Below are 14,364 nucleotides of genomic sequence, written 5' to 3' on the forward strand. Positions count from 1 at the left end.
GACCAGACTGCATTAATACATGCTCATGTTGTCAAATAAAAGAAACATTGTAAAAATAACCTCATTAAAATGACAATATTGTGACTTACATATGTTTATTTAAATAAACTGACCTGCCCAGCCAAGAGAGTTCAGAAGAAACATTCATCCAAACAAACAAACAAACAAACAATATGAACGTTACTTACAGGTCACTGTATTGTCACTGTGTTCCTGCACTTTACGGTTCGGGTTGTTTATGTGCTGTTTAGAGATATTATAATGAAATCACGGAGCTGTCAGGATTTGTGTTTATGTTTTGTATCATCAAGCCTCATGCTGTCAAACACCTGAAGCTGCGGGTCAGATGGAACGTAAAGCAATGCGCGCCGCCTAGTGGAGCGGATGGAGAACTGCGCTACAGTTTATAACACACGAGTCGTGTTGTAGGTTAAACACGCTTAAAATTATTATTTTAATAGTTTAATGTCAAATTCCAATTACTGACTCAGAAGGCTTTGAAGATGCAGTTTAAAACATGTTCACCCTCAAGAAAAAGTGTCTAATAAACTTGTGAATAGGTAATCCTCAGCTCCCTCCTGTGGTCAATAGGTGTATCCGCATTAATGAAATAAACACGCACAGGGTGGACGCACAGTCAGTCGAGTGAACACTGAATACAGATTAAGGGGATTTCTATGATATTCCAGGATATTTTACAACACATTTGACTTTGTGATTGTCTCGGCCAGCAGAAGATCGAGATCAGCTTTAACCTGATGGAGTAAAACAGGTGAACTGGAAAGCTCATGTAAACACTGGCAGCGATGAATGGACAATCCTCCGAGACTCTGGGTAAAGTAGATGCGCGTTTGACTTGATTTATTTACATGCACGTGCGCCGCTGTTGATCACTGTTAAAGTGTTTTGCTGTGTCTTTTTTGCAGAATCAAACATCGTTTATATCAATACTGCCGGAATCTGCAAACAATTCCAGAGCAGCAGGATTTTGTGCTTTTACCATCCAGTTACCACCACACCAATCCCTTATAGAAATCTGACATGGCAATGCATGAAAATGACACACATGACATTCAAGATCATGTTAAAATTTCACATATATAAAATATCACATGTGAAACATGTTTGTTTACAAATATAATTAATGTATAAAAATAAATAATAAAAAAATATAAAGTAATTAAAATATGTGCGTATATGTTTAAATATATTCTCTATAATCTCAGGTGTTCATATATGGACATTTCAGCACTGCTTTCACTAAAAGGAGATTGCCAATGTGTCTTCAGCTAAGAAGTCTAACTCAGGGCATCTGGTGGTAGAGTGGTTGAACTGCTCCAGATCCTCTCTCATATGTTCATATATGCTCAGGTCTCTATATAAGATAGAAGGCAACACAATACAAGTAAAACTCACCAGCACATTGCAGTTTCAATTAAAACCAGAGCAATTTGCATAATAACCATTTAAACTCTTACTAATTCTCTGGAAATCTCATTATTTTAGCTGGTTTCATGTTGAGCACTTCCCAATGTGAAAGAAACATTAAACTCAGATTGTTCAAAATATATATTTTATTAATAAAACTTGTTCATCACACATTTAATTCACACTATCCATTCAAACAAATGTTTATATCTCCAAAAACTGTTAAATGTCATTGCCACTTCATACATGTTCATTCAGTTCAGTTGTACAGGCTGCAGCGTGTGCTTTATAAATCAGTGTTAAGTTAAAGTATGAAGAATTAAGTTAAATATCATTTCACTTTTGTTCTTCATGAAGATCTCGACTCAAGAGTTTTTACTGAACGCCTCTTCCTCTGCTTCAGTAATGAAGATGTAAAGCTCTGAGTCTCTGGATGGTTCAGGATGGATGAGTCTCTGGCTTCTACAGACCTGTGATGACCATTCATTTCCAGCACAGATTAAACCACAGCTAAACTTCATGAGGACTGATCAATCATCATGCATTTACGGTAAATCTTGATTAGTTATTTGGGCAAATTTCAGTGAATGATCATTAAAGTCTGAGTGAGCTAATGACTAAACACATTTACATCTTCAAATAACAGATGCACAAGATCAGATCGATGTGTTAAATCATCAATGAATGTCTGAACATGTTCAATTGCGCCACTTTATTTTGACCTTCGACATGAAATTGATAGTGGTCTATGTGCTTTCTTCATAACAGTATCTTACCTGTCCATGAGTGGATGTCCTTCATTACAGGGACTGTCTATCCACACGTCCCACAGCTCTGCTTTTGTTGACCGTATGACCCAAACACGTCCTTTATTTTGTAGAAGAGACGCATAAACTGACTTCATTTCATGCAGTATATAACAGTTAAAGCACAGCTACAGCACAGCATTGAAACACCAGCTGCAATTATTGGTTTCTTTGCATTTGTAATGTTCAGTTACAGCTTAATCTGTGAATAACTGCTGATATTGACCTTTCTTCTCAATTTGAAATAAAGATGTTGTGCCTTAGAGCATTTTAATTTTTGCAAATAATACTGACGATGAAACACCAGTGTTTTACCTTTGTTTATTAAAGTGTTTAACTCTAGATTTGGGGTTGATTGTACCAGCAGTGCATGAGAGTTAAAACAGCCTGGTTGTGACATAAATGGACAGTAAGTTACACACCACTTAATATTTTTGAGTTTAGCAGTTTAACGATTTAAAGGCTTTTTATTGGATATTACGTCATTCAATGCGACTGCGCATTACTTTACCGAGAGCTTACGGCCTACTAACTATGTTCTGCCTTTAAGAGCATGTGGTGCAACCGAAGTAAGAACAAATTTAGTTACAAACTAGCTAGTGGTTACTAAGCCTCTAGTGTGCACTTTATGTTCCAGTTTAAGCAATAGCATACCGACAGCTGGTGCAACCCTACCACTGATCTACACAGAAGGACCCCTACTCTGGTGGAGTAAACCTGACTTTCAATCATCACAACAAATGAGAGTAAATTAGTTATCCTGACCAACTGTTATTGGTGACTTTCAGGAAGTCTGATACAATTTAGGAAACGAAGCCTGCTATATTGATAAAATAACTCAAATTTACTAAGCAAAACAAAACTAACATGAAAAATCAGACGTTTATAGTGAATAAATACTGTGGTGTTTTTGAATCATATTATAGTAAACTGAATTAATCTGCTGCAGTAATTTTAAAGTTTATATGATAATACAACAGCCAGATATAACGAGTGACCCTGTACTAAGATTAACTCAGCACATTCTCTACAACTATCAGGTAAATTACACTACTATACACCAGTTTACTGTAGTAAAAATTAAAGTGGACGACAGTGTTTGTTACAGTTTATCAGATCACTATAGTTAATGCTATAGTTTGCTGTAAATAATATATTCAGTATAATAAACTTTACTATTCTGTTTAAAAACACCACAGTGTTTACTATAAATTACTATAGTATTATTTCTGAAAAGCACTATTAATTAATAAAGTTACGTACCATTGAGCTGCGTGACAAGTGATTCCAGCATGTTATCTGGACTGTGTGTGTCAGTGTTATTTGCTGTTGTGCTGAAATATCTGGCTTTGACTGATTTTGACAATAATATAGATTTTCTTATTGATCTTGTCATTGCAGGATGTGTCGGTTAAACGGTTTTGGTGTTGTCGTGGCAACAGGCGACCGTCATGAAGCTGAGACGCATACGCCGCCTAGTGGACCTGATGGAGAACTGCGTTTGCTGGCAATACTCCATTACTTTGTGCTCTGGGCAAAATAATTTGACGAGACATAAGTGTGAGAATTGGAGATTCATATTCATAAATTGGCATCTAATCAAACTAATCTCTGATTTATTTATTCAGGAGCAGAATCATGTTGAGTGAACGCATCAAAACTGGACAAAATATCTTCTAGTACTCTTTTAATGTGTCTTCGTGTCAAGTTTGTTTCACTTTTGTCTTTGATGATGTTAATCACTTGGTTGACTAATTTAAGTTGCTGAATCACTGTTGGCAGATTTAAGCAGCATTTGTAGTAAACTTTGACTGATTACTGAATGCATACGACATGTTTAGACAAATAAAGTCTGTGTTATATAATGAATATTAATCATTTGTTTGCATTTATAACATCAGCTTTATTTATTACAGAAAGATGCATTAGGGTCAGATCAGTGTTTCAGCTCCATCTTGTGGACAATAAGTGGATCTGCATTAATACTTGAAGCTGAATTACTAAGACATTTTTTCCATTAGGAGAAATCCTGATCCTGAAGATCCACTTTCCAGAGTGAAGCTCCAACCTGATGAAAACACCTGAGGCTTTTAATTAAGGACTTTCAGCAAACGAGAAGCTTCAAGGCAAATGTGTGACAAACTCTGTAATTTAGATGATGATAATAAAAGATTGATTTGACTAAACTGATGATGCTTTTACAAATCGTGTATGTGTTTCACTGTGAGTTTGAGTTAATAAAAAGTGATTTAAAAGTATTTCTGGTTTCATTATTCACTTCAGTAAACTTATTTGACCATGTTTTCAATTATTAGTGGATGTGACAGTTTATAATCATTTAAAATGTACCACTTTTTAATGTGATTGACAGACCTCATGAACCATCACAAACTCTGTGGTATAATTGTTGACAACATGAAACTCCTAAAAAACAATCCACAATTATGGAGTTTTCCACTTGCACAATAAATACACTCAAACTCGACTGACTCTGATTACAGATATGAGGAGTGAATTATTTTCCTCTGCACCACAATGTTTGTTACGGGTTGATGACAGCTGTTATGTGTCGTTTGTTTTTCTTCTTAAACACAACATTAGCAAAGGTGGTATTGAACCCCGGTCTCCCAGATAGCAAAACTAGCGCTTAAGCACTTGAACCACTAAATCATGAGCTTGGATCACGCTCCCATTAACCCTAAATATATTGTAATCAATGCTGCAGCTGTACTAATGAATTTAAATCACTTATAGTTAAATTGCACAAGTACATACGCTAATAATTCTGTGGTACAGAGGATAATCATTCACTCTTGGCATCTTCTATAATGCAGGGACGTGGGTTCAAATCCCGCTCTTGCTAATATAAGACGTATGTAAATCAATGCTAAAGCCCAGGTGAAATCAAGAATTACTGTGAAAACAAATACATTACACAAGTGCTGTCTCTGTGGTGCAGAGGATAACCATTCGCCTATTGCATGTTTTATAATGCAGAGATGTGGGTTTGAATCCCACTCTTGCTAAAGTAAAATGTATTGTAAATAATTCTTAAGCTTCAGTAAAAAGAAGAATCACTCTGAAAACAAGCACCTTTCAGTCATCTCTGCCTCTGTGGCACAAAGAATATTTATTTGCTCTTTGTATATGAATAGCGCAGGGTCGTGGGTTCGTATTTGACTCTTGCTAATGTGAAATGTACTTAACTTATTGCTCAAGCTGACGTAAACACAAGCATCACTTTGAAAACAAACAGATCGATCATCACTAGCTCTGTGGCGTAGAGGCTAATTTCTTATTCTTTGCATGTTTTATAGTGCAGAGTCAGGGGTTCGAATCCCACTATTGCTAAAGGGAAGAGTGTTGAAACCAATGCTTTCGCTGTAGTAACAATAAGGATCACTCCGACAGCAAACTATATTTATGGTCGCTGCCTCTGTGGCACAGTGAATAAACATTTGCACTTTGACTATTCTCGCAGAGGTGTGAGTTCGAATCCCACGCTTGCAAACTTTACGTCATAACTGCAGTCAAACCTTTAGCTAAAAACAAAAAAAATTCCTGATTAAGTCAGCAACCTCTGTGGTCTAGTGGTTGAATAATTGCATATCAAACAAAAAAGCATAGGTTCAAATCCCACCTGTGACACAATTTTTCTGCATTAACAATAAACATATCAATAAAACTCTGTTTGGGACACAAACTAACTACACAGGCCCAATGGGTCAGTGGATAATGACCTCAGCTTTCATCTTGTAGACCGGGGTTCGAATCCCACTCATGTTTATGTTTAACTGTTGTCAGAAAAAAGACAAAATTGCGCGAAGTTCAGTTCTCAGTGTGAAAGTCACGATGGCACTAGTGGCAAACACCGTTGGTTGCGGACAAGGTTACGAATGAAGCATGGGTTCGAATCCCACCAAACACAGCTGTGAATACAGCAAAGTACCTGGGGCGGTACAACATATGCAGCGGTTACTGGAAACAATCTGGGGCGGTGAGACACAAGAGGCGGACACTGGAAACAAACTGGGGCGGTAACACAGAATGGTTGCGCGGACAAGAGAAACTGAAACACGGACTAGAAACATAACTGCGGTGGTGAAAGTTGGACTGAGAGATGGGCGTGACAAGGATGAGAGAGAGGTGACTGAGAAAAGGGTGGAGTAGAGAGACGAGGAGTGGTGGGAGAAAGAGACCTGGTGGGAGGAGGAGAAGCAGAGGAGGAAAAATTTTTTTTTGAACCCAAAAACGGCCTAAAATGAGCTTTATAGAAAATTTCAGTATCAGCGTGGTGATTTGAACCCTCATCTCATGTGATGGCCTTGGATCTCTAACCCTTTGCTCTGACCACTAGGCCATCACAGGACATGCATTGAACTGTTCTTTTTGTTATTTTGAGGTTACCCACGTGTGCCGCCGTTTAAAAAAAAAATTAACACAATAAACCATTTCAATAAAATAACAATTAGTATCTGCATATATTAACAATTAATAATATAGAAATAATATATAAATCTTACGTCTTTCAACCGGAATTTCTAATTTTAAGTTTCAAAACTTTTTTCTAATATAAAATTACTTTTTTAATTTGTCAAAATTGTATATTAAAGCAGAATTAAGAATATGAAAACAATTAAAACATAAAATTCATTCAAGTAAATTAAAATAATTACAACCTATTAAAATATACTGACTATAAATAACTATAAAAGTCTGTCATATATTTTAATAAAATCATATCACAATATATTAATAATTAAAAGTCTTCAAATAATAAAACAAACAGCAGGAACTCATTTCTAAAAGAATGAAGACTGTGTGACTCACATGCTGTTCAAGTCGAGGTGAGTTAATGAATCCCTCCTGCTGTCTGGTGTATGAAGGGTTCTCCACTTCATTCTGTCTAGCGATAACCTGAAGTCAAGGCTATGGCCTTCAAACTGTCTCTGTGTTTCAGCTATAGCAAGCCTACAACATACACAAGAACAAGACAAATGCTATTGATTGTTCTGTTTTTGCAGTACAAATCATATTGTATGAAAAGGAAATAGCTAAATTAATTCAATAAATAATAATAATAAAACTATTTAAGACAATTTTAAATGTAATATCAAAATATTATAACACTTTAGATCTACACAACACCAATATACATAGACAACACACACACAAATACTAATAACAGCAAGAGAATATCATCTAGAGCAGCAATAGAGCATCATGTCAGAAAAGTCTGTGATAAACCTCCATGAAGGACCAGACTGCACTAATACATGCTCATGTTGTCAAATAAAAGAAACATTGTAAAAATAACCTCATTAAAATGACAATATTGTGACTTACATATGTTTATTTAAATAAACTGACCTGCCCAGCCAAGAGAGTTCAGAAGAAACATTCATCCAAACAAACAAACAAACAAACAATATGAACGTTACTTACAGGTCACTGTATTGTCACTGTGTTCCTGCACTTTACGGTTCGGGTTGTTTATGTGCTGTTTAGAGATACTATAATGAAATCACGGAGCTGTCAGGATTTGTGTTTATGTTTTGTATCATCAAGCCTCATGCTGTCAAACACCTGAAGCTGCGGGTCAGATGGAACGTAAAGCAATGCGCGCCGCCTAGTGGAGCGGATGGAGAACTGCGCTACAGTTTATAACACGCGAGTCGTGTTGTAGGTTAAACACGCTTAAAATTATTATTTTAATAGTTTAATGTCAAAATTCAATCCCTGAATCAGAAGGCTTTGAGGATGCATTTTAAAACATCTTCATCCTCAAGAAAAAGTGTCTAATAAACTTGTGAATAGGTGTTCCTCAGCTCCCTCCTGTGGTCAATAGGTGTATCCGCATTAATGAAATAAACACAAGGTGGACGGAGAGACAGTCGAGTGAACAGTAAAGAGAGATTAAGGAGATTTTAACACGATCTAATGTATTTTAAAACACATTTGATTTTGTGATTGTCTCGGCCAGCAGAAGATCGATATCAGCTTTACCTGATGGAGTAAAACAGGTGAACTGGAAAGCTTATGTAACAGACATCCCGAATCAAATGCATATAGTCTCCCTAATGCCCGCAAACGAATGATAATCTCCCGGAAATCGCGCATCTCCCGCCCCATGTACACCCCTCTCCACCGCCTCCCTCCCAGCTCTTCAGGTACGTCGCACGCAACTCACCCTCACCGCTCTTCAGGTACGTCGCACGCACACGCCCCCACCGCTCTTCAGATATGTCACGCAATGCAATTTGCATTATAACCATTTAAACTCTTACTAATTCTCTGGCAATCTCATTATTTTTTAGCTGGTTTCATGTTGAGCACTTCCCAATGTGAAAGAAACATTAAACTCAGATTGTTCAAAATATATATTTTATTATTAAAACTTGTTCATCACACATTTAATTCACACTATCCATTCAAACAAATGTTTTTATCTCCAAAAACTGTTAAATGTCATTGCCACTTCATACATGTTCATTCAGTTCAGTTGTACAGGCTGCAGCGTGTGCTTTATAAATCAGTGTTAAGTTAAAGTATGAAGAATTAAGTTAAATATCATTTCACTTTTGTTCTTCATGAAGATCTCGACTCAAGAGTTTTTACTGAACGCCTCTTCCTCTGCTTTAGTAATGAAGATGTAAAGCTCTGAGTCTCTGGATGGTTCAGGATGGATGAGTCTCTGGCTTCTACAGACCTGTGATGACCATTCATTTCCAGCACAGGTTAAACCACAGTCAAACTTCATGAGGACTGATCATTCATCATGCATTTACGGTAAATCTTGATTAGTTATTTGTGCACATTTCAGTGAATGATCATTAAAGTCTGAGTGAGCTAATGACTAAACACATTTACATCTTCAAATAACAGATGCACAAGATCAGATCGATGTGTTAAATCATCAATGAATGTCTGAACATGTTCAGTTGCGCCACTTTATTTTGACCTTCGACATGAAATTGATAGTGGTCTATGTGTTTGCTTCATAACAGTATCTTACCTGTCCATGAGTGGATGTCCTTCATTACAGGGACTGTCTATCCACACGTCCCACAGCTCTGCTTTTGTTGACCGTATGACCCAAACACGTCCTTTATTTTGTAGAAGAGACGCATAAACTGACTTCATTTCATGCAGTATATAACAGTTAAAGCACAGCTACAGCACAGCATTGAAACACCAGCTGCAATTATTGGTTTCTTTGCATTTGTAATGTTCAGTTACAGCTTAATCTGTGAATAACTGCTGATATTGACCTTTCTTCTCAATTTTAAATAAAGATGTTGTGCTTTAGAGCATTTAAATTTTTGCAAATATTACTGACGATGAAACACCAGTGTTTTACCTTTGTTTATTAAAGTGTTTAACTCTAGATTTGGGGTTGATTGTACCAGCAGGGCATGAGAGTTAAAACAGCCTGGTTGGGACATAAATGGACAGTAAGTTACACACCACTAAATATTTTTGAGTTTAGCAGTTTAACGATTTAAAGGCTTTTTATTGGATATTACGTCATTCAATGTGACTGCGCATTACTTTATCGAGAGCTTACGGCCTACTAACTATGTTCTGCCTTTAAGAGCATGTGGTGCAACCGAAGTAAGAACAAATTTAGTTACGAACTAGCTAGTGGTTACTAAGCCTCTAGTGTGCACTTTATGTTCCAGTTTAAGCAATAGCATACCGACAGCTGGTGCAACCCTACCACTGATCTACACAGAAGGACCCCTACTCTGGTGGAGTAAACCTGACTTTCAATCATCACAAAAAATGAGAGTAAATTAGTTATCCTGACCAACTGTTATTGGTGACTTTCAGGAAGTCTGATACAATGTAGGAAACGAAGCCTGCTATATTGATAAAATAACTCAAATTTACTAAGCAAAACAAAACTAACATGAAAAATCAGATGTTTATAGTGAATAAATACTGTGGTGTTTTTGGGGAGATCTCGGCCAGGGTAACCGATGATTTATTTATTTGCTTTTATAAAGTCAACATTAACAAAGATTTTTTTCAAGCGCTTTTTGAAGCAACACTAATTTGTTCCAATTAAATTAGCCTAACTAAAATGTATTCCATAAACGCATGCTTGTATTTAATATGATTTCTATATAGACCATTTCAATTTAGTGATGTCATTGGCCCATAAACATTTCCTGCTTGTTTTCAAACTATTTCATTACTGCAACAAGATGCAATTCCATCATATTTTAAGGGTCAAACAGCTGTCATAACATATTGTTTGCATCCATCAAAATGGTTTATATTATAGTTGCATTCCAAATGACACACTTAATGTCACATTTTTATGAATATTAATGACACAAATTTATTTTACTAAATAGAAATTCAAACGACCTCCTAGTCAATGTTTCCCAGTTGCTAAATTAGTTAAATAAATTACTAAACTACCTAATAATCCCTGTCACAGGTACATCTACATTTACCACCATGCAGTGCGATAATTACTTGTGTAGTAGAATTTTGCTTCCACAATCCAAAATAAATAATCCAACTGTGATTATTGAGTGCTTGAAGTGTCCAACATCCCACGCGTATTTTTTAATCTGTTGAATAAGTGCATCATTCTGATATTTAAAGTGCGCTTATTCTAATTTTATATTTTTCTGTGTGAATGCACTACTTACACTTTTAAAACAACAAAATGGTGTAGAATAGTGCAAAAGTAATTGATTTTACTCACGCAACTAATAGATATGAAAAAACTTTTGAATTGTTTCCCAATCAATGATTACCAGTTGCCAAATTAGGTAAATAAATGACCAAATTACCAAATAATACCTGTCAGAGCACATCTAAATTCACCACCGGGCGGCGCCATAATCACTTGTGTAGTAGAATTTTGCATCCACAATCCAAAATAAGTAATCTAACTGCGATTATTGAGTGCTTGAAGTGTCCAACATCCTACACATATTTTTAAATCTGTTGAATAAGTGCCTCATTCTGATATTTAGTCCACTTATTATTATTTTTTTAATTTTCAGTGTGAATGCACTACTTAAAATATTTGAACGACAAAATGGCATAGAACAGTGCAAAACTATTTGATTTGGGATGCACTTTATGTATGCAAAAAACCCTTTCAATCCATTTCCCATTCAATGTTTTAACAGTTGCCAAATTAGTTAAATTACCAAACTACCAAATAATACCTGTCATGAGTACATCTACCTTCACCACCGGGCGGCGCCATAATCACTTCCGTAGGTGAATTTTCTTCCACAATCTAAAATAAATAATGTCGTTATGGTTCCAAATACAGTAGATAGTAAAGCTGTTTTGCAGCATGAGAGAGTAAGAAAAGCTTATTAAAGTTGCATAGCCATAAAAATGCATTCTTATGACGGATTCTGTGGTTCAGGGTCACATATTTAAATATTGATGAGAAATAGAATAAATAACTGAACTTTATCTGCAAATTACTTAAATTTTCCTTTTTTCAAACTCATTTTTATACTCTTGAAGCATTACATTGGTGCTGTGTTGTGTAGATATAACAAATAGTATATTTACCATAGGAAAAGCACCTGTAAAGTGATGTTATATTGCTTACTTCCTGTTATCTACACTGTACACTAATTTAATGCTGTTGATCACCTCCAGGATAGAATCATTAATCTAGTAGTCGGTGGACTTGCATCTTTGCTTGTTCTGGTAAGTGTTTACCTCTAATAAAAATTTCAGGGGCCATTTATGCAACACCACTTTCAATTAAAAATGGTTCTTGGTTCTTCATTTGCTTTTAAAACAGTGTAATCCATGTAATGTAGTTTTTTTTGGTGAAAACTGTGACTTTAGTACATCATCATATAAGCATATCATCAGTCAACCTGTTTATCATATTTGACTCAAACTCAGCCTCTCTTTCAGGTGACCATCATTAGCTCATTCGTCTTTCCTTCACTGCCTCCCAAACCACTCAATATATTCTTTGCCATCTGCATCATGCTAGTCTGCGGCTCAGTGTTGGTTCTGGTAAGTAAAAAAGCATTGATTATTTCAATCGTACCAAAATTAAAATCAATGCAAGTAAATGCAATCTCTCTCATTCTTTCAGATATACTGGTATAGGCAGGGCGATCTGGAGCCTAAGTTCCGCAACTTGATCTACTACATGCTCTGCTCCATCGTTCTGCTGTGTATCTGTGCCAACTTGTACTTTCACGATGTGGGACGTGATAAACAGAGCAATGCCTTATAAAAACCACAGGAAGCGCAGAATGTTCATCGTTATGTGGGAGCTTTGGAAACCCACATAAACCCCACCTGAATTCTTGAATCAGGAGAATTCATTTTCCTACAAGCCCCGTTTGTGTGGGCAGGCCAGTCTGCCTTTGGGAGCCATATTAATGCACATAAACATATTATAGATGCAAATGTGTTAGCGATCAGTAGCACTCTGGGATGTCCGTGCACATGTTTGCACCCTCTACGCTGTACACAGCTTAACTTGTATGCCAATGTAAAGACAAGAGCAGAGTTTTTGAGATAAGCCATCCACAATGCTTTTATATTTGTACATGATACATCTACGGTACACATTCCTAATGAAGAAATTGCTTATTTTGTATTTAAATTATTAGAAAAGCAATCTCGAATAAGAGCACTTGGTTAAAAACATGCAGCGGTTGTTGAGAAATTGTTTGTTTTTTTGTTCATTTTTTTCTAAATTAATGAACAGTGTTCTTTGATTGGGTGAAAACCTTATATTTTTGGTTATAACCTGGTGTAATTTGGTTTTATGTAATGAATAAATACATATACACTGTGCATTTGTAAGTTGATTGTTTTTTGTACCAAGGTTTTACACAAAAAGTTAATCCCTGATGGTCATTTTCAGTCATCAAACACACTTAAGTGTAAGTCATGCTTTGTTCAAATGTTACTTTTCCATGTTTTTTATTTGAAGAGCTTAAGTTGGTGAATGTTGGCAAATTCCATGGCAAGTTCAACCAGATGCACTGTTTTAATTAATCATTGAAGCTGAGTTAAGCTTGTTTAATAAGTGCTACAGATAAAGCCCGCTTCAACATCTCAAGCTCAGGTGCAAATTAGTGATTAGTTTAGCCATGTGCAAAAACATGGATTAACTCATGTGGCCGAAGAGGGTAAAACACACATCGGGAGTTCAGATCCCTTAATTGCTGACTTAAAATGCAGCTGCAGCATAATTAGTTCAGCTGCTGAACATTGATAATTGCAATATGCAAAAAAACACGCTCATACTTATGTCCTTCAGTGGCTCAGGCAATAAGTCAGTGCCTTCCAGTACCTGAAACCAGAGTTCAAGTCCCAGTACTGCTGACATGGAAATGTCATTAAAAGAAAATGAAACATTAAAACACCATAAATCAAATCCCTATGAACCATCACAAAGTCTGCGGTGCAGTGCATAATCGCTGACCAAATTAAACTCCTAAAAAAACTAGTGTTCAACTTGCACAATAAATATACTGAACTCATTCTCTGATTACAAATATGAAGCCTGAATTGATATCCTCTGCATCACAAAGTTTGTAACAGATTGATTATAGCTGTTATATGTTTATTTTTCTTAACCACAACATTCGCAGAGGTGGGGATTGAACCCCGGTCTCCCCGATTGCAAAACTAGCGCTTAAGCACTTGTACCACTAAATCGTGAAATCAAATTCCACTCCCATTAACCCTAAATATATTGTAATCAACGCTGCAGCTGTACTGATGAATTTAAATTACTTATACTTAAATCGAACATATACAGACGCTACTAATTCTGTGGTGTAGAGGATAATCATTCGCTCTTGGCATCTTCTATAATGCAGAGACGTGGGTTCGAATCCAGCTAATGTGAGATGTTTGTAAATTGATGCTAGAGCTGAGGTATAATCAAGAATCACTGTGAAAACAAAGACACTGAAATGGCTGCTGTTTCTGTGGTGCAGAGGATAACTGTTCGCCTGTAGCATGGATTATAACGCAGAGTTGTGGGTTCGAATCCCGCTCTTGCTACAGTCAAATGTATTTTAATTAATGCTTAAGCTTCAGTAAAAACAATAATCACTTTGAAAACAAACCCAATGATCAACACTAACTCTGTGGCGCAGTG

The 14,364-nt window shown here is 36.2% G+C and overlaps 1 protein-coding gene and 2 long non-coding RNA genes across 20 annotated transcripts in view; 1 reads left to right on the plus strand and 2 right to left on the minus strand.

Annotated features, from left to right (window-relative positions):
* The window catches only part of LOC148679938 (uncharacterized), a 60,523-nt gene that overhangs the window by 38,795 nt on the left and 7,364 nt on the right, over window positions 1-14,364 (minus strand). For 7 of the 12 annotated variants that reach the window (XM_088649962.1, XM_088649964.1, XM_088649966.1 and 4 more), the window contains one exon: window positions 7,065-7,205. In XM_088649962.1, coding sequence (XP_088506088.1) covers window positions 7,065-7,205 — 141 coding nt within the window. Of the gene's footprint in view, window positions 1-1,660; window positions 1,899-2,204; window positions 2,296-3,497; window positions 3,641-4,235; window positions 4,309-7,064; window positions 7,206-7,679; window positions 7,818-14,364 lie in introns of those variants that run through there. The other 5 variants (XR_015942379.1, XR_015942378.1, XM_088649967.1 and 2 more) reach the window with 5 other exon arrangements.
* On the plus strand, window positions 600-13,046 carry si:dkey-153k10.7. Of its 7 annotated transcripts, none has more exons than XR_015942406.1 (6): window positions 600-834; window positions 1,786-1,978; window positions 9,610-9,688; window positions 11,880-11,930; window positions 12,147-12,251; window positions 12,334-13,046. It is a non-coding gene; the product is annotated as a si:dkey-153k10.7 (long non-coding RNA). The 7 variants fall into 7 exon arrangements; XR_015942407.1 differs by having other exon boundaries at window positions 9,623-9,688; XR_015942408.1 differs by lacking the exon at window positions 1,786-1,978 and adding an exon at window positions 8,877-9,023.
* LOC148679942 (uncharacterized) lies at window positions 8,602-12,148 on the minus strand. The gene is made up of 2 exons (XR_015942421.1): window positions 9,250-12,148; window positions 8,602-8,943 (listed from the first exon to the last, which is right to left on the minus strand). It is a non-coding gene; the product is annotated as an uncharacterized LOC148679942 (long non-coding RNA).

The sequence above is a fragment of the Danio rerio genome, chromosome 4, assembly GCF_052040795.2.
Source record: "Danio rerio strain M-AB ecotype USA chromosome 4, GRCz13ab, whole genome shotgun sequence".
Lineage (NCBI taxonomy): Eukaryota > Metazoa > Chordata > Actinopteri > Cypriniformes > Danionidae > Danio > Danio rerio.